The sequence below is a fragment of the Cryptomeria japonica genome, chromosome 1 (assembly GCF_030272615.1).
Source record: "Cryptomeria japonica chromosome 1, Sugi_1.0, whole genome shotgun sequence".
Taxonomy (NCBI): Eukaryota; Viridiplantae; Streptophyta; class Pinopsida; order Cupressales; family Cupressaceae; genus Cryptomeria; species Cryptomeria japonica.
In genome coordinates, this window is record NC_081405.1 from 476,439,362 (window position 1) to 476,461,916 (window position 22,555).

The following is a 22,555-nucleotide window of genomic DNA, read 5'->3' on the forward strand; positions in this document are numbered from 1 at the left end:
AGTATGAGAAAATAATCAGCAAAAGACTTATCTGCTCAGGGGGAGCTCACATATTTTTGGTAATATTTTTTGGTACACATATTTGGATTACAAGTTTTGAAATTTTCTCATGAGTGTTGCCATCAATGCCAAAGGGGGAGATTGTTGGCATATGCACACTCCAATGAGACATTGTAGGTGATCGAAGGTTTTGTCATTGATGGCAACCTTAAAATCCTATGACACTGGCAAGGTATTCCACCAACACTAGCAAAATCAGACTCTACACCAGCACACAGGTCACCGGCACCGACAGTGAAAGCTAGCATACTGGCACAAAGGTCGACAGGATTTTTGTTGTAATATATTTTGTTTATTATTTGTAAAAATCATTGTAAGCCGACTTGGCAAGTTGTAAAATGACTCTTATATAAGAGAGAACATTATAGAACATTTTGTAATGAAGTAAGGAAGAGAAATGTAATTAGGCGAAATAAGGCAGAACTATTATGCGAATTATAGGTTAAGGGTTTATGTAAGAAGCAGAGCAGAAATTGGTACTGGATCTGGAATTATAGATGCTATTTTGAAGCAGTACATGACATTGGATTTATACAATCCAATTTTGTAAGTCAATGAGACTTCCCATCTTGTATTTGAGCAATGAGCTCTAGGCAGTTGGCCTTCCTGCATGCGCAGGCCCCTCTTGTAGCAGTAATATTCTCTTATTGGCCAGTAAGTGAATATTGTGGGTCACAAATCCCATCGAGGTTTTTCCCACACCGGGTTTCCTTGTTAAATCCTTGTGTTATGGTGTGTTTTTCATGTGGTTGATTTTATATCTATTTATTGCATTACTTTCTGCTTACCAGTACATAGTATTAATATGCTCTACATGTTTTAAATTAAGAAAATTCTATTACCGGTTAGATACTGATTCACCTCCCCCTCTCAGTATCTATGGGAATCCCAACACAAGCCCCTTACATTCTATGAGAGCACAATCATTTAGGAGGGTTGGAAAAGTGCGAATCCAAAGTCTTCACTGATCTTGACTCAACCAGATTCTCCCCCATCAATTTGATCTTATCCAGATCCTTCTTTCTGCCAACCTTTGAGCTCTTCTCTGAAGCACTTTTCTTAATATCTTTCTGATGCAGACCTAGGTGAACAGAGGACTTATTACTTTTAACCCCAGTCGGTTCCAATTTCAAAGCAATCGGAGAACCCTCCCCCTTAGCTAGATTCACCTCAATACCAGGAGCCAAGCCCATTTTAACCCCTACTAACTAGTCCATCTCCATCTGCTAGCTTCCAACCACTAGCAGGGCCTAGGTAGATTCCTCCATTACACTTTCTGGAACGCCTCCTAATGCGCCCTAATCTAGAGGGGTTAACCCCGGATTTACTTCCTAATGGCTCAGGTCATCCAAGGCCTCAAATCAGTTAAAGGTATCCTCCTCACGTCTCTCCTATAAGGCCCTCTTTTGTCCTTTGTCCCTATTCTTTGTCTTAACTGAGACAAAACCATCAGCACCTTCTACCACAGCTGGCATGGCAGCTTTCCCTTTCTCGGCCCTATCAAGGCTCGGTTCTGACTGTTGAGGTTGTCTCACCACCGGTTTGTATTTAGGACACTTCCACTATAAATGACCATACTCATGACACAAACGACAACAAAATGGAAAAGTCTCGTAATCTAACTGTTGAACCCAAGAATAAGAGCCTGCACACATATCTATAGCATCTGGCAAGGGTTTACTGAGATCTATTTCAACACAAATACGTGCAAAGGTCATTACCTTTCTCCCCATAGTTTGTGATGAGAATCCCACTGGCCTCCCAAGCAAAGCGGCAAGCATCCATAGCACATCCTCCCGACAGCATTCCACTGGAAGATGTGGTAACCGAACCCACACTGGCATCCTATTTGGGAGCTCCTCTGAAGGATTAAACCCCGCATGCCAAGGTTTGATGAATAATCCCACTTGGTTGTAAAAATAAGGGCCTCCTTCAAAGACCCTATTGCGATCCTCCATGCAGTTGAAAGTAACCATGAAGTAGTTATTTGCCAAAAGCATAATCTCCATTTCCCCTTCTGGTGCCCAAGTTCGCTGCACCCAGTTTTCCAAAAACTACATGGAAACCCTCATTCCCAAAAACTTACAGTATAGCGAGTGATTTGAATAATATTCAATGTCTTCAGCTATTATCTCAGGAGGGATGATCAGCTTCGGCCTCTCACTGCATCTCTCCAAGCAACCATTAACCTTCATCATGCGAGAGCTGTCAGCACTCCCAAACCCCGAGTCGGAGGAGAATAGATTATTGTTGAAAGTCTTCATACTCTGAAGTGGGGGTTTTGAACCCACTGCAGCACGGAAATCCATGGCTGGAGCACCCTGTGAGGTCTCACCACCAGAACTCACCATTCGGGCACAAAAATTAAAAAATAAAAATAAAAAAAATCAGAGGGCCAAAGACCCACACCCCTAAGGGCCCCTCACGGAGGCTCAGCACCCTAGGCAACTCCCTTCCCATGCACCCACAAAGCGGTGGACCCGCTAGATATCTCTATCCCACGGGACTACCCGAGTTGCAGCAGAAGAGAATCCCACCCCCGCGTAGCCACCACTCCTCACGGAACCCCACTCACACCCATCGCCGCCAAGCCCTGCTCAACACCTCCCAATGCCGCTACCCCGGACCCCCTGCACTTCCCTCCCCTCGCACGAGCCTGCGCCCGCACTTCTCGCAAGCTAGGGTCGTGAAACCCTAGCTCGGCCACCTGCAAGCCTTCGCACAAACACAACCATCCCTCTACGTTTCAAGACCTAATTGAGAATCAAATTTACATCATCTTTAGATAGAGAGTAACAAATATATTCTCTAGTTTGGCATCTCTTTTCAGTTTTTCATAAATGGGCATAGGTATGGAGTTGATATCATTTGAAATAGAGCATTAGATAATTTTGGATCCCTTTCCATATGATCATAATCATAATTATGCAAAGGAAGATTCATTTACAAGCATTAAGAACATCTTAGGGATGATTATTTGGGATCATTAGTGGGCATGCATTTATTAACACCCTTACATGTAAAAATGGCCCATGAGAAGTGTTATTAAGAATTTTGTTGTGGGTAAGAGCACTAAGTGGATAAGATGATATTATAATAGATTCATTTTCAATGAGTTTAAAATTATGCTAAAATTATATATGAATATTAAAAATAAGGACAATAAATACCTTTTTTATCATATATTTCTATATAAACAACTTTACATGGGACAACACGATCTATTTGTATTTTATGTACTTCAAATTATAATGCATCATGAGAAGTAACATTTAAGTTTTTGTAATAGGATTATTATTTCAGTATCTAAAAATGAGATATAATTAAAGGGCATATATGGGCTCATAACCTCCCTTAAAATGAATAGTAAATGCTGAAAAAATAGAATCACCCATGATTGCACAATTTAGTGAAATGAATAAATTGCACAATGAAGGTACATGAATTTGAGAGATGAATGAAGTATGGCTAGAATTAAATATACCAAACAATTATAATCACTCATCAATTATAATATCTAAACTTAAATTCATCTTAGGAAAATACCATGATTTTTGATTTCATAATAGGAAAATGAAAATTGTTTAACATGTAAATATATGCCATGTATTTTTTTCTACTAAATTAATCATTTATTGGGTATTTGATAATATGCACAATATAAATAATATGGATTGATCTACATGACGTAATAAATTATCAACAACACACATCATGTGATCATGAATTATGTGTGGAATATCATTATCATTATGCATCTAGAAACATCATGTGAGGGAGGAGATAAAACATGGCATTAGTTAAATAACTATCACTAATTTTCTCATTGAATACTAATTAGAAATAGTAAGAAATAGTGTATTAATAAATAATGAATTGATAGGTCTATGCATTAGAGCTTTAAGGGATGTGGAGAAATGAATATAATTAGATCTATGAAATAATTATAATCATTGAGGTATATCAACTTGAAGAGTAATTAAAAGTTATTGAGCAGATCATCAAATGATTCATGGTACCTAGATATATTAATATAATTAATTGATACACATAGAGATAACTCACTATCATAAATTTTGGAAGGTGTATTCATAAATCACAAACTTCATGAATAAATTAAGTTAAATCCTCTAATATAGAAGGAATATTTTTAAGTAGTTCATTGAAATATGAAAATTTAAAAACATTGAAACAATGAATCCTTAGAACACGCAAAAGGATGGTTACCTCAAGGATCAAAAGATTAAATGAGTAGTTTTTTAAGAACATATGAATATGATTTTAAAATGATTTCAAATATAAGATAAGGATAAGGGGTGATTGTAAACCATGACTAAGATATAGAAATAAAAGAAACCCAAAGATGGATCTAAAAAAAAAATCAATGAAAAGTTAAACAAGTAGATTAGAAGATGAAAAAAGTTAAATCAAATCTAGAAAATAGATATGAAAAGTAGAGAAATATTTGATTTAAAGATAAAAATGGAAGGAAATTAAGGGGAAAAAAAAGGTGTTGTTGGAGGATGTGGGGCCACTAAAATCTTGAGAAATTAAGTACACTTTATGATTAGTTTACGTGTTTAGTTATAGTAATTTGTTGCAAAAAATAATACTAGAATTGAATCAACTAAGAGCTAGGCTCATGAGCATTTTATGTAAATGAGAGGGTTAAAGGTGGCTTAAAAATATTTGCTGAATTTGATGTGATCAGTGATAGATATTTTCATCTACAATGTTCTCAACTATCAAGATCTAGATTCTAGAATCAAATATATATTCCATGAATTATGTTATCCTCATTTTACAACTTCACTCTACTCTATTCCTACATATTTGTCTTGTAATGGTTTTCCTTTAAATAGACATTATCTTATCATTTACACTCCTCAATTCATGCTCACTTAAAATTGACCTCCTAAGTCATAATAGGTTTTGTCATTTAGTAATGTACAATAAGAAAAGAAATTCCATGAAAGTATGCAAGTGTTTAGGATGTTCATATGATTGTGTTTCTAATGTAATGGTAATACAAATTGTCTATGGTAATGATTTCTAATTATGACTCAATGAAACCAACTAATGGAATCAAATGACTATCCTTAAACTTATAAAAGATCCTAGATGTTCAACATGAAATGTTTTTGTAGACAAGTTAATAGGTACTCATAAAATTTAAAAGGATTGGTCCCAAAAGTAAGGAAAAGTTTAGATTAGAGGTGTACGGTCATGATAGAAGTCTATCTAAGGTATAGATCTAAGTTCATAGTCTAGTTTAGGGTTATCATAAATCACTATAATAAATAACCTCACACCATTGAGAACTAGGATTGGTTTATTGACTATTAATATTTAAAGGCAAGGTCAAATTATGTCTAAAATAAGATAAGTTGGATATTAATGATATTTTTTATATCATAGTCACAAAAGTAAGTTTACTATGAAGAAGTAAAAGGGAATTATATGCCATTTTTCCATCAAAGTTTTCTTCTTACATATTATTACGAGTTTTAAACCATGATAATTATTAAACTAAAATATTTATTTATGTAAATTATTAAGTAAACTCATTAACGAATAATCTCAAATACATTTCCAAGACAAATTTATAAAATATATAGTTGATAAAACATAGTAGATGAAACAAGTTTCCTTCTACCATGTATGTAGCTTTTTATAATAATATTATAAATAACTAATTTATGAAGAATTTTTCAATGGTTATATGGTACTACCTGAGTATTTTGACATTTTTTTCTTTTAGATCTGGTTATTTTAGGTTTTTAAGTGTCTAATTCACCCATATTTCACAACTTTTTTTACTTATGAAACAACATGTTGAAATTTGAAATTTCAATTCTTTTAATATAGACACATCACATTATTGTAAACAAAAATTTGGACCTAACCTCTCTAATTTATTAGGGCTATTTTATTTTTTATACTAACTATATTTCAACCTATTTACATTAAATTTATATATTATCAATTTTTTTTAATAATTTAAAAAATATTATCTGTATTAAAAATTAATTTTTAATAGTAAATATCTAAAATTATATTTGTATAGTACTTTTTAGAAAAAATATTTTTAAAACTATACCCTTTTAATTAAAATAAATTTTAAAATAGAAACCTTTTTAGTTTTTAGAGGAAAAGTATAAACAATGTTTGATAAATGTAGACATTATTCCATATTTAAGTATATGTACATCTCTGAAATTTGAAAGAGTAATATAAATCTACCAAGTTATGGACATTAATAAATTGAGAGAAATGTTATGTCAACCAAGGAAAAACTAGATCTAAAATAAAATGTTGTTGTATATTGCATCTAATTGTTCTCATGGTATTACATGCATTAGGAAGATGATGAGTAGATCAATCAAAGAATGAGTTAGATACTATAAGAAGAATGCATATGATATGAAGATTATAGCTAATTGTTTATGGATGAACACCATATTTCTATGATATTTAATATAGATATTAATGAAACTAATATTCTGATTAGATAAAATGGGCTAGGCCTGAACCTTTAGATAACAACCATAATGCTAAGACCAAGTGTTTCACGAGGAGTGACAACACCCATCAACTAGACCAACTAACAAAAAGAAACCAGAACTGGTTGACAACTAAAAAAACCAACACTGCCCATAGAAGACACAAACTGAAGGTCTACCTGGTGGTTTAGTTTGTCATTGTTGATAAAGTAAATATTTTAAAATATATGGAGAAAGTGGATATGTGTAAATAAATTAATAGAAAAATATGTATTAATGTTGATAAAGTAATTATTTTAAAATATGTGGAGAAAGTGGATATCTCAAAATAAATTAATAGAAAAAGATATTTATCCACCATTATTATGATTAGATGGATATTAAAAAAAAGAAAATAATATCTTTATTTTTTCATTGAAGAATTAAAAAAGAGGTTTTTGAAGGTCTAGAACTTCTTACAATATTATACTTGATAGACAAAACTATCAAAAATTTATAATAACTAACAACATAAACATACAAGACTAAAATCAACTATGATTTAAACACACAATGAAAGAAAATAATGATATAAATATAAAAAATGAGCCTACCTTTCATTCTATATTTGTTTGTTATAATTTTTTTTTAATAGATAATTAAGATTAATAAGTTGGACAATCTTTTCTAAATTTTCACTCAATAATTTGATCTCTACTTCTAGCTTATGTTAATATCTCCTCAGAATTCACCACCTTAAATCTTTAAGATCAATTTTGTTTGGTCTAATATATCCCATTTCCTATGTATAATGTCTTGATTTTAATAAAATCAATCAATTGTAATTATTAAATTTTCCACAAATTCCACAGATTATGTTTTTTTTACATTATTCTAACATATATTTAATATTAGTTATAGTGAGAAACAAAGATCCCAACCTTATTATATTAATCAAAATCTATAAGAAAATAAGATTGAAAGTAATATAAATAAAGGTTAAAAAATAAAAACACCAACGCAAAAAAATAGACTCATACAAGATGCCAACATAACCAACAGTAGAAAATAACAAACAAAACATAGAATTAAGGTAGATTTTTGGGGGGCAGAGGAATATGCCTAGTCCTTCAATAGGAAAGTATGCACTCCATCTTTATGATTATTGGTCTTCAACTTTTTGAATGATGAAATGTATTTCTGAAGTGTCAATCATGTCTTACAAATATTTAGAAACTCATTGCTATAATTGTGATATATATGATATTGTACACTTAATACATGGAGCTATAATTCTATTCTATCAAATTAATTTATCTTACTAAAAAATAATTAGATCTTTAAAATATCATTTATATTTAAAAATATAATAATAAAAATTATTATGAATAATAAAATAATATAATTTATTATTTAAAATAATTTTCTAAAACTTATAAACTTATAATCTTATTAAATCTATATAATATAATTTACTTAATATATAAATACATTTTGATTTTATTTTAAAAATTATCATTAATTAATTTTATTTATTTATCTTAAAAATAATAAATATGTATTTTTAATATATATTTATTAGACTTGATACTTTTCAAGATAATTATTTATTTAATTAAATTATTCTAGAATTAAACTTTTAAATATTACAATTTGTTATTTCTTATTCAAACTACTTCATATCAAGTTATTAAAATCCAAATCATAAAGAAAGTTCAAAGTTGACAAACATAAGGGCTATTTTAAAATTTCCGAAGCCGCCAAATTCGCTTGATCCATGGTGGGCTCATTTGGAGCCATTCAACTTCACTGATAGACCAAGGGTCCATTGATATATATTTATTTTTAAAAAATCAATGTTTTGTTTTCTTCTTTTTGTTTTCATTATTTTTAAATTTTCTACTTTTTGTATTATTGAACTATTATATGATCATTATAGACCTATTTTATTTTTTGTTTGGATATTTTTCATTAAGGGATGAGACCCTTGTTTTCTTACTTAATCTAATAAAAACAAACTCTATTTAAGTATATATCACAATCATGTATTTCTTAAGATCGCATTCCTTCAAAATTATTAGCTAATAATATAAAGATCGTAAAACAATTTGTATTTTAAAAATTATAATTCTCAACTATTTTTAAATTGGCTGAAACCATTTTAAACCAAAATCTCATATTTAATATGAAAAAATATTTTTCTATATTTAAATGGATTTGCGAAAGCTATTAAATTAATATTATAATTTGTAATCTGAAAAAAAAAAAAACCACTCTTTAAAGTCCTCTAATTATAATCAAAATAACTGAAAAACATTTAAAATTAAACTTTGTATCAAATTCAACCAAACAATATTTGAGTGGTTGTGATAGCTTGTTTATGATCTGCCCCTATAACTATTCATGTTGTGAGCACAATCCTTTAAAACTAGCTTGGTTGGCGACTTATCAAAGTGATTGCATTTTTAACGTGTGGACTACATACTAGTGATCTGCCCCTATAACTATTCATGTTGTGAGCACAATCCTTTAAAACTAGCTCGGTTGGCGACTTATCACAGTGATCGCATTCTTAATGTGTGAACTATATACCAGTGATGAGCTTGATACTGTAAGACTATATATATATATATATACTAGTTATGAGCTTTAAGGAAAGTAAGTATAATTAAAAAAAACAATTCCAAATTTATATCCACTATGGATTTTGACTAATAAATATATAAATTAAGGATTTGTGCCAGATATGGTTCTTAACGAAGTAAAATTTAAGCTGGTTGGCTGGAATAAGATTGGCGACGAACACCAATTTCAATGCCAACACTATGAAATTATAATAAGTTCTTATTCTTGTTCTCCCAGGGAAATAAATCTTATGAGAATGGCTATTTTTAACTATTCAACAAGCAGAATTAATGATTATTTACTACTTTTACGTACAAGTTCCTTGGACGATCACTACCATCTATCTATTCTCAAGAGAAAATTCTACGCATGTTTAAACGGATCCTTAATATTTGGTGTAACCCAATAACTTTGTTTTGCAAGGCATCAGAATTTTCCAGTAGTAATCTTATGACTCGTATACTATTGCATACTATTTAGGGTAGTCAGTGTTTGTTCTCCTCGGAGACAGAAAAAAAAGTAAGAATTCTATTAATTTAGATGAATCTATTATAATATATTTATAATGTATAAAGGATAATGATGTTTTTGTATATTTAGAGATTGGATAATCATTTCGATTGATAAATAAGTGACAAAAAAATATGAAAACTAAATATCTGAATTGTACTTCACACTTCTATTACGATTACATTGTAAGAAACTTCAACATAAAAGAAAAAGCCAAAATACTTGTGTATCTTATGATTCAAGAACATGTTCTATCTTATCAAACTAGGCTGATGGAAAAGATATCTCAACATTCAACTTAAGGAGTTTGAAAGGACATGTTTTTAAGGAAAATAGTCTGCCTTATTTGAAGGAAGCATGTGCCATTCAAGAAAGGTTGATGAGGGTAAAGAGGGGTTGTTCGTAAACAAAGTCTAATTGAAAATTATCACACTCACACACACACACAATTTTAAGTTAAAATTATCACTCACACACACAAAATTGGTGGTTGATACCTCAATATATTATTCATTCCTCACTTACATATGATTTGCATCAATGCGTTTTTGGAGAGAAGTTTTGTTTCATGTGCTTTTCTCTTCTTCTTTGATTTGTAAGAGATCAGTTGCATGATTAGTTGTACATGAGTACTTAACGTGACCTTCGTTGACAGGAACCATTTCATATTGCATTTATCTTCCTAAGTTGCACTTAAGGCAGGGTGTTGGAGTAAATAGGTGTTTACTTCTTATTTATGTGCTTAAGTCCAACTTAGGCACATAGTCTTATTATGCTTTTCTAGGTGAGCAAGTAGAGTTTATTATTATTACCTATGCATTTAGCAAATTGTGTAGGGTTATTGTACCTACCCTTGCATCTCATTGGTTCTTTTTTTTTTTCTCACCGATGTCTATATAAGTAGATCTCAAATTGATCATTTTATTCATCTCAATATCATATCATTTCCTAGTGATTTATATGTTCTCTTTCTACTATGAAAGTCGTAGTTGTCATGATCTTGACTTAAGAGCTTTGCTCTAACATATATATGTTAAAATAATCTTATGATATTTGGTTAGTGTTTGTCATAAAATATTATTTTGAATGTAATACTTAAGATTAATAATATATATATTCTTTCATAAAAAAACCTATAAATTGTGATTTGTCTATGTAAATTTGTTTATAAAAATAAAAATTAAATTATATTTAATAAAATAAGCACAATTTATAATTAGTTTAAAGAGATAAATATTGGAGAAAATACAAATAAATAATTTGAATTTTAAGTAACAAAATATATAATTGTAAGGAATAAAGTGACTATTTTGTTCTTAAATATGTTTTTGTTTTATAATATTTTTAAATTAGTCATAAAAATATTGTCATTATGCTCATTTTTCCTTCTCTTGTGTCTAAGTTGCTCCTTATCCTATTCCTAACCTATATTATACTTATTCCAACATAATAGAACAAGACCAATCTATTTTTGAGGTTTTTTGTCACCTTAGCCAAGACCAGAGGTGCAATCTCCAAATTCAAATTTAACTACTTTCTTAAGCTATCCCTTCCAAGGTACATGAACATTACCCCCACATCATCTTGCATGCTATCTTTTAAATTTGAGCACCTAAGATCTCATGTTTAAGGAAAACATAACAAGGAAGGTTCCTCACTTCCATCTGCACCACCTATATCTAAACACATTACATGTAGATTCATAGGAGTAGAGTAAATTTTTGTGTCACTAAAATTAAATCATGCCGAGAGGAATAGAACATAGGTTTGAATCTATAAAAATATATTAAATATTTTAGGAAGATTTATGATAATCAAGATAGTGTTAATTTAATTGAATATCTCATATTTTGATCATTGATTACATTCTATAGCAAATCATCCTTAATGGTCTACTTAAAAATAGCAAGATGAAAGCTTAAGCTATCCTAACCCTCTCAATTTTATTTGCAATTAAATTATTAGTTATTTTTTAAGGTTTGGTTGTATTTACTATTTTGTATGAATTTACTAAAGCTAACTAACCATAGCATGTGCCTTTTGTTTCCCTTTCTTTCGGTGAATATGAATTTTTTAATCTACTAGTGCTTTTCCCTAGAGTTTTAACCTTCTTTCTCTTTTTATTCTTTTTTATATGATTTTATGACTCTCACCATATTTTCTTAAATGTAAAATTTTTGTATTTCAATTTTCTTATTTTGGGTTATTCGTGTATTAGGTCTATATCCCAAGGCATATTCCATGATCTTAACTTCTTATTAGATGTATCCTTAGACTCAACCCTTCTACTACTATGGATCAATGTAAGGCTTCATTTTTGAAAAATTATGTATGTATGTATGTATTAAAGAGGAAATTATTTTGATGATGGAGCATAACTTGCACAAAATGATCAAATGAGGAATGATATATTATTATCAAATTCAAGCTCCTTAAGAAACATATAAATAATATTGATGATGGATATAATCCTTCTACACTGCTTGATGAACAATGTAGGATGCTTATGACCAAATAATATGGGATGAATGTGCTTATGATTCTTATCCAGGTAGGTGATTGTTCTAATGTTCATAATGACGATACCCTCCCTTCCCTTTCTCATATAGATTCTCCACTTTCACCCATTCATACTTTAATAATTCTCCCACTATTATGCCCTCCCAGGCTTAATTATTCACTTTCTTGATGGACCACATCTTACCTAGAATAGAGTCTTCCTATGTGCTTCCTCATCCTACACCAACCTCAATCATCTAATACTCTTCCCATTCCTACCTCTACCATTTCTTATGCTAGTTATTTATACTATTTATCCCCACCATCTCATCATAACCTCTTTGTGGAAACTATCTTCTATCTTTCATACTTTCATCATCATGCCTACTTCCCATGTTCACTATGTCTCATCTTACATATATTTCCCAACATCATCCTATCATACCTTCACAACATATTTTCCAACCTTCCCCCATCATCTCTTCCTCCACAATTTCATTTCAACCCACAAATACACATGTCTAATTACCACTCATATCACTATTGACTCCTCCAAGATTTCCCTTCAAAATATTTTGGAAAATATAAGGGCAGTTTATTAAGAATCGATGCTCTTCCTTTAAGCTCTATGGATAATATAATATATATCTTATAGTATCTACAAGGAACATAAAGAGTTACAACCATGAACATAGAAAAGACTAAATAATGTTCTACAACAAGGTATGAAAAATTTGCAATATATTTTCTTGAAAATCTCATCGCACTACATAAGAATCAAGCATACATCCAATGTGAAGATAAAAGATCCACCTACATTATGTAAAAGGATACAAATTTAATGCAAGATATAATAAATAATAGAATGAAGAAATAAGAAATAAAAATCAAACATGGCTTCCCAATCCTAAATAATAAATTGTTCCTTTAGCACACTTATTTATTAAGAGAAATACTTAATATGTTGATTTGGTTTGCAAAATATAAATCTTATGTAGTTATTTTTAATTGAGTTTACATTTAATAGTTGGATGATGTTGATATTGATCTATTGGATAATGATAGATCCACTCACTATAAAGGTTGATAATATTTATACACTATTACTCATATATCTCATGTTGTATAAATAGGGCACATATGTAACAAGCAACAAGCATGCACATGTAGAAAATACTAAAAGATGTTAAATGCATTATGTAACAATGAATCAATTTTGAAGCTACATGAAGTTTTCATCTTGGATTGCACTTACGAAAGGATTAAGCACATGGGGATTAATCTACATCTACTCATGTGACAATAAAAGATCAACTTACATTATAAAATTCTACAACATCAATGTGAGATCAAGAAAATAATATAATAAAGAAAGAAGAAAAGAAAAATAAACTAGAGGAGTCAAAACATAAATAACAAATTTCTTGAGAACATATATTTTTTAAGGGGCCTAATTTACATGTTGATTTATGTCCATCACAAGTTGGATCTCATATGGTTACTTTTGTTATTTTGTAGTTGATGGTTGGGATGAGGGGAGGATCTATTGGACAATGATGGTCCACTAATTTTATAAGTTGATAATATTTAAATAAATAATATTTTTTATACATTCAGATTTCTTTTCTTTTCTTTATTTTATTCACCTTATTTTCCTTCATGTCCATGTACCTAATATGTGTATAATATAATGCAACATTTAGTGGTGCATGCTGATACAAGTAGCCATGCAATTTTCTTCACATTTCATGAATTATTACTATTATATATATATATATATATATATATATATATATATATATATATATATATATATATATATATATATAGATATATATATATATACATATATACATATATATATATATACATATATACATATATATATATATACATATATACATATATATATATATACATATATATATATATATATATATATATATACATATATATATATATATATATACAAACATATATATATATATACAAACATATATCCCTAGAAAAAACAAACATATATATATATACATATATACATATATATATATATGTATACATATATATATATATATGTATACATATATATATATATATGTATACATATATATATATATATGTATACATATATATATATATGTATACATATATATATATATATATGTATACATATATATATATATGTATACATATATATATATATATGTATACATATATATATATATATGTATACATATATATATATATATATGTATACATATATATATATATATGTATACATATATATATATATATGTATACATATATATATATATATATGTATACATATATATATATATGTATACATATATATATATATATGTATACATATATATATATATATATGTATACATATATATATATATGTATACATATATATATATATATGTATACATATATATATATATGTATATATATATATATGTTTGTTTTTTCTAGGGATATGGGTTGATGTAAAGCAATGCAAGTGCCCTCATCTCACCTTCATTCATGTTGGCTAAAAATATAGCTTTTGTTATCTCTCTGGTTCTTGTTTGGCCTTTATAATTGAGCCATGACTATTGCGTTCCTTCTTGTTGACCTTAAATATTTTTGCATCACTTTCTCTTTGCCTTCTCTCATGCCTTTTATGTCATTTTTCATTCCTATTTCACCTTTAATAGCATGTCTACCTCTTCGTGCATGCCATATTTTGCTTGGCTTTCCCACTTGGGTAAATCTATTGTTACTATGATCTAAGACAAGTAATTTCTTACTCTCATTTTGAAGAACAAACATATTGTGAATATGTTATATCATACACATGCTTATTTATTCTATGATACATTTACTATGTCTAGTGTAAGTGGAAATTAATTATCCATGACATTTTCTTGGTATCACTTTCATGATTGCATTTTATACAACTATGTTTATGCCATCCTTGCACAATCATATTATACATGATGTTTATGATCTTTCACTTATACGATGAAATTATTGACATTCTTTTATTTTTACACTTACATTATTGTTTGGGTATAAGGCCATCTTGATTTCACTCATGTTCATATTCACATTGGATGTAACATGCAAGAACACCCTTTATATATAATTTATTGCATGGCCATATAATGATATTATCTTTTACATGCACATGCTATACTATTTTTACACAAACACACTTAACACATTGTACTTTCTTATGATGATATGCTATACCATCCTTACTATGTTGTTCAAGACACCAACATATCTTACACAAAACTTAATGTACATTTCTTTTCTATGATGACTCTTGAACACAACCAATCTATACTTGTATGTTATTTTCTCGCATGGAGAGAAATTGGGGACAATATTTTATCCTACATCACATGGCATTTCATGCTTATATTATTGTATTCACAACTGGGATTTCATGCTTATATTATTGTTATAAGTGACCACTACACCATTTATTCTCCTCGAATAAAATCTAATATGATGTATGCACTAATTTTGGGGTCATATTACATTTATAATTTTAATCTTAATTTTACATTATTCATGCTTGTATTCATCCTAGGCACTAACTTAGTTACATCCTTATGTTGGCATTCAACACTCTTATGAGAATAGTTGATGTTGTCATTGATGGCAACCATCTGGCAAACAACTGGAAAGTTACCAACAATTGGTTTCTACATGCTCGGCATCACAAACTTCATACACCGGCACCGACAGGCACTTCAGCGGCATTCAGATTACATCGGCAACAAAGCATACCGACAATCCAGCCAACATGGGATAAAGTTTTGTTTATATGAATTGTTTTGTAATGTAATTACCTTTTGTAAGCCGACATGGTATATTGTAAAAGACTCATATATGTATGAGATCTTATAGGTCATTTTATGTGAGTAATGAGAAAAAGATATAATGTGTGATAAGGCAGTTTTGTATAAGGTGATATAGTTGATAGCAAAGGTTTTGGTTATTGACTGAGCTTAAACTGGTACTAAACCTGGCATTAGAGATGTTGTTTTGAGCAGTACATTGTATTGGATTTGATAATCCATTTCGTAGTCAGTGTGACTCTTTATTGAGTAGTGAGCTCTAGGCTGTTGGCCTCCCTGCATGTGCAGGCCCCTCATTGTAAGTAGTATTTATTCATTGGCCAGTGAGTAAATATTGTGGGTCACAAATCCCATCGGGTTTCCTCGTTAAATATCTTGTGTTATGGTGTGTTTCTATGTTGTCTCTATTATTTATGTTTATTGCATTAATTTTCATTTACCAGTACACTATTTTGGGATGCAAAGTTGTAAATAAGTTATATATTCTGCAAACCGATTAGACACTTATTCACACCCCCCCCCCCCCCCCCCCTCCTCTTGGTGTCTTTGGGACTGTCATTGAATCTAACACCTTAATAGTGTCACTTACATAATGCTTTTATTTCTATCTCACCTTTATATAGTTCATGCTTGAATGACTCATGGGGTCCACTTAGTTACATCACCATGCTTTTTGCTAACATCATGCTTCTATTTATATCTTATATTTTACATGCTTCATGTTTTCATGTGTCATGGAGATGAATCTAGGTACATCTTCATGATTGCTAGTTACATATCATGCTTCCTTCTTTATTCTAAACAATTCACTTGGTGCCTCATGTCATGCATCCAATAAACCTAATCAAGAGAGGTTGATTTTTGATAATGGTTATAGGAATAATAATGTTTTAAAATATAGGAGACATAAAATGCAACATTTATTTCCTAAAAGAAGCATGCTTATATTACACATTTCTTTCACAATAGAATTAATTTTAGATTTTGATATTGGTTTTGGTTGCTTACAGTTTTATACTAAAAAAATTAAAAATAGAGATGGCATAAGCACTCTTTCTTGGCATGTCATATTAGGCTTTATCTTTAGTCCTATTACCCTTTTGTGGATATTTATAGTTTAATTAATGGTATATTTAATCTCAATGTCTTAGCTTTACATGATATCATGCTTGTAGGTCCTATTGGAGATTCTAGTTGTTCCAACTCAAAGAGTAAATCACTTATATTATGATACCATCCATACTATTTTTGCCATGTTTGTGTATATTCTACTTTGACATGCATGATTCATGTAGTTTAGATGTGCACCAAAGTGAGAGTATACATTAGGAAAAATAAATGTCTACTTTGAGTTTTACCCCTCATTTTACACCCACTTTTACCCCTCATTGACGAGACTAAACTACTCTAGGAGATTTGGATCATGGTTGCAACTCCATTGACTAACAAAGAATGCCTATTGGGGAGGCTCGTGACAATTAATATAATTGTAATTCAATAATATCTTGAAGTTTGATTGTTGATTACATCCTACAACTAATAATCCTTCATCTAGTACCTAAAATCAACAAGAACATTATCGACTCTTTATCTATATTTGATTACATTTATTACTCTCTATTAGCTTACTAGACCCAAACAATTTTATTAAAGTTCATTTTATTTGCCTACCATAATATATTTTTTCTTTAAAATGAATATTAACATAATAATTTGATATAAAATTTCTTCAAAAAACTTATATTTTAAAACTAATTTTAAATTACATTTATGGTGATATGATCTTATACATTATAAAATTATAATTATTAATTTTAAAATATAGTTAATAAAAGAATATTGTAAAACATTTATAAAATCATTTTTAATTTACTTAAATTAATCTTTTAGGGGTACGATACTACTTGAGGTCAATATGCAATCTTGATCACTCTATCTTACCAAGACAACACACTCTAAAATTGATTTGCTTAGGTGGCTCATCTGAAATCACACTAGCTTCTCCAATAGGATCCGCCTATTAGTGTGATTTTGAATGAGTCATCTAAACAGATCAAGGTTTATAATATGCTATTTAAGCCAAACCCAAACCATCCAAACAAATCAAAGCTTAAAATATGCTATTTGAGCGAAACTCAAATCATCTAAACAAATCAAAACTTAAAATATACTATATAAACTAAACCCTCCAAATTTTTCATATAAGAATGAGTTCTCTTAGTTTTCAAATACTAATAGTTATATTTACAGGTTTTACTCAAATAAGGCTAAATGAAAGAGATCAATGAAGACATCAAACTATTTTACAGCTTTAATCTGAGAAATCTGATTTTTTTTTATATACTGAATAGCACATTGACCAACCATTTATATAAGCAAAACCATTTGAAGCTAAGATCTTTTAAACAACACAAAACTGAGCTGAAACAGAAAAATCGAAGATGAAAATGGGTCCATTGACAATCATACCTGATGAGGTTGATTGCTGCAGCTCCTGGACAAGGAAATGAGATTCTCTGGTGATGGTTTCCTGACTTCAACGAGGAAAGACTCATGCAAACAGAAAACAAAAGTCGAGCTAGGAAAAATCAAAGTTTTTGTAAAGCTTTCCGAGTTCCTGGTCACCTGATGCTCTTCAATCTTGGGAAACAAAGATTCTTCAAAAACCCATTGTAAAGGAACGAAAAACATGCAGAAGGATGTACTAATACTTTATATCCTTGGCTTCATAGAGAAAGTGGATGAAAAAGATACTATAGTTTCCTTGTTGGGTCCATAGTACCATCCCTGGATCCATATTATCTTGGGGTTCATAGAAAAAATGGGTGAAAAAGATACTATAGTCTCCTTGTTGGATTCATATTATCATCCCTGGAGGCTGCCTGGTCACCGAGATTCAAGAAGAGCATTCTGGAATCCATACCCACAAGTTGACTGCTTCTGTCGGTCGTCTTAGAGGCTCGGACAGAATGATCCTGCTCCTGCTCCTGCTCCTGTTCCTGCTGCATCATTCTGCTTCTGGGAGAAAGAGCCATCGCAGGTACAGAAGAAGAACCAGAGGTTTCCTGCTGCATTGAAATGGAAGTTTCTTCTTCTCGGGACAAGACAAGGGCGGCAGATTGGAGGAGTTCAAGACAGAGCCTGAGCTTGTTGTGCTTCAGGTGAGAGATGGGCATGGATCCACTTCCTGCAGCTCTGGACAGAAAATCTGAAGCCAAGGACTGGAGGATATCAAAGGGAGTGGTACCATTGTCTGTTCGGACGTTGGGATTGGCATGGTGGTCTAGGAGAACTGCAACCATGTCTGGATTTACCATTTCTGAGGCAATATGTAGAGCTGTTCTTCCTCCAGGACTTGGGTGGTTCACATCTGCTGCTCCTAGTTCTAGCAATGTCTTCACCACTTCTCTGCTACAGTTAGCCACAGCATAATGTAATGCCAGGGCTTTGTCTAGGTTTAGCCCTTCACCCATCACCATGAGTCTCACCAGTTCCACATCTGAGGAGTCTAAAGCTCTCTGCATACGTCGTATATTCTGTTCCTCCATCGAACTGCTGGTGGCCACTTCATTGTTAGGCAATATATGAATATTGGGTCTTCCATAGTTTGAGTATTTGAGCCTTATTTCCTGAATTTTGGCCACCACATCCGATGGGAGATGCCTTGCTAGGACCTCAGTGCGTAATCCAGATTTGGCCAAGAGGTGAGAGCATGTGTTCCATAGGTACTGCAGATCTTGCTTCCTCGCTATCATCAACACCTTGGTAACATCTTCTATGGATGCCTTTTCCACCATGCTGGCTAGCTGTTTCTGTGCCAAGGTAAAAAAGCATCTAGATTTAGAATAACAAAAATGGGTTTATCACCTCATATACAGTAAAATTCACTTTCCTTTACTCATCAACTGTTTATAAATCATGCACCGCGAAAACCAGCACAATAATGTCTTGAAGAGCAAATCTAATGGGCCATCCTATATCTATATATGGCCCCTCACGACATAAGTGGAATAAACCAAGCCTGCTTTCTACGATGTGTTATCAGTTCCCTACAATGTTGCTTTCTGTTTTTTGTTGGACCGAATCTTATACCTACATCCTCCAGGCTTATTTTAACATACTGTACAGAGTTTATGGTCCGGGTTGAACCAACTCCATGTTTTATGCTCTCTGCCTATAGAGGGAAAAACGTTTAGGTCTAGCTAGTTAGTTAGTGTGATTGAATGATATAAACAAGTTAAAGTTTAGTGTGTTAGTCAAAGTTTGTAATGGATATTCGGACACTGAGGAAAGTATGCGAACCTGTGTGATAAGAGAGAGCTGGTTGAAGCTTAGAGTGTGCCCTAGAAGCCAAAATCTGTAATAGATCTTCGGACAAAGAGGAAGGTGAATGTGAACATGAGAGCAAGTTGAAGCTTGCCATGTGCTGTTTAAGTCAAAATCTGTGATAGATCTTCTGAGAAAGAGGAGAGGGTGAATGTGAATCTATGTGATAATAGAGTGCTGGTAGAAGCTTAGAGTGTGTTGTTTAAGTAAAAATCTTTAGTAAAATTCAGATGAACGATCTTAACAAGTCAAAGCTTAATGTATGCTGTTTAAACCAAAATCTTTAATAGATTTTCAGACAAAGAGGAAGAGGAGGGTGAATGCAAACCTGTGTGATAACGGAGAGCTGGTCGACGCCAAAGAAATGAGCCGCAGAGAGCGTATCTAGGGCAAGGTGAATAGCAGATGTACAATGGGTATGCCAGCATCCTCTCTCGCTGCAGTTAAGCCTTCCTTGGTGCTTCTCTGGGACTATGGACGCCTGCCCACTATACAAGAACTGCAAGACCATCATAAATACTTCATACCCAACAACTCCCACAGGAATTACCTGAGAACAAGAACTATCACCTCGCCCACCTTGCTCATTCATGGCCTCATTGTTGCAGAAGATCATCCGGAAGAAGGGACTCCGTGCAGCCAGGATACATTTGTGGGCATGCACTTGCCTTCCCTCCACAGTGAAAGTTACATCACTGAAGGCCTGCCCATTGACAAGCAGATTCAAGTAGTCTAATGAAAGGCTCTTCAATGGATCTTCTGGATTCATCAGGTTCACTTTCCTTTTCTTTTACCCAATGGATTATCTTATTCCGAATCCAAATGATTCACCCTTCATGCCCACTCTCAGGAAATTTCTCCTTTCTCATATACCAAAATGCCTGAGTTTCTTCCCCAAGAAGAAGATGTGGACTGTTCCCTCCACCACTGAGATGAGTCAACCAGTGTCTTTTGCAACCACACAAGCTCAATTGCCTGCCTGCCTGCTTGCCTGCCTAAAGCCAGGCAAACGCTTAGAATTCTTGTCAAATGGTTGAGATGAGAGGTGTAGAGTTTAAAGAACCGTTGACTGGGCTGGGCGGGGCGGCCCCTCTAACACTACACTCCATTATCTCTCACGCACTCTTCTTTCCTACGACGCAGACATCTGCCATGCCCTACTCTACGGGACTAGGAAACAAACGGGTAAAAAGAGTAAAGCCGACCTAAACTGTAAAGTGCGCAGAACACTCTCAATGCCCACGAAATATCTTTCATTTGGGGGACAAGAGGATCCCAAGGAAATCATCTCTTTTATTGAATTAGGTCCATGCATACTTGTCATGGCATCCGAGGATATTGGAATGCACTTATCAATGGACAACTGAAGTTGCTAACATTTGATTAACCTTCTTTACAAGTTGTTCTCTTTTCCTTGGAAAAAAAACAGGTCAAGCTTTAATTACAAATACGAAAAAAAAAAATTGATTAGTTGAGAGGGTCCGAAAACTTTACATAATAGTCTTATAGGCGGAGAAGAGGGATCTCACAAGTAGTGAAATTACCAAAACCCAAAAACAACAAGACTCTTTTTTGAAAGAAAGACAAACTGGAACAACGATCAAGTGGGAATAGGGGACCCGACCCTAGACACGATTTTTTATTCTCATACTTGAGGGGTTTAGGAAGGAACCCCTTAAACTGCAACAAGCAAAGTCAAGGAAAGAAAAGACAAACAATGATTTTTGAAAGGCTCCCCAAAACCTTAGCTAGAATATCATCAACATAATCGTCCAAGATTTTATGCATATAGTCATGAAAGATAAAAGCCATTGCATATTGATTGGTGGCATCAATGTTCTTTAATCCAAAAGGCATTACAACCCAACAAAACATACCCCAAGGAGTTGTGGAAGCAATCTTATATTGATCTTGAGGGTTAATGAAGATTTGATTGTATCCAGAAAAGCCATCCATAAAGGATAATAAAGCATGACCAACAACGGAATCAACTATCATATGAATGTTTAGAAGAGGAAAATCATTTTCACGGAAGCCTTATTGAGATCTCAAAAATTAGTGCACATTTGAATCTTATTATCTAGTTTAGCAATGACAACGATGTTCAAAATCCAAGGAGAGTAATCAAAATCCAATAGTTTTTCTATTTTAGCTTTAAACAACAACACTATCTTGGGATTCATTTTTCTAATCTTT

At 31.8% G+C, this 22,555-nt stretch overlaps 1 protein-coding gene across 1 annotated transcript in view; it reads right to left on the reverse strand.

Annotated features, from left to right (window-relative positions):
• Positions 1-21,579, reverse strand: part of LOC131060653 (BTB/POZ domain and ankyrin repeat-containing protein NOOT2) — a 34,979-nt gene extending 13,400 nt beyond the window's left edge. The window contains exons 1-2 of the mRNA XM_057993965.2: positions 20,688-21,579; positions 18,503-19,845 (exon numbers count right to left, since the gene is read on the reverse strand). Coding sequence (XP_057849948.1) covers positions 18,871-19,845; positions 20,688-21,128 — 1,416 coding nt within the window. The 5' untranslated portion in view covers positions 21,129-21,579 and the 3' untranslated portion in view covers positions 18,503-18,870. The remainder of the gene's footprint in view (positions 1-18,502; positions 19,846-20,687) is intronic.
• Positions 21,580-22,555: the final 976 nt, after the last annotated feature.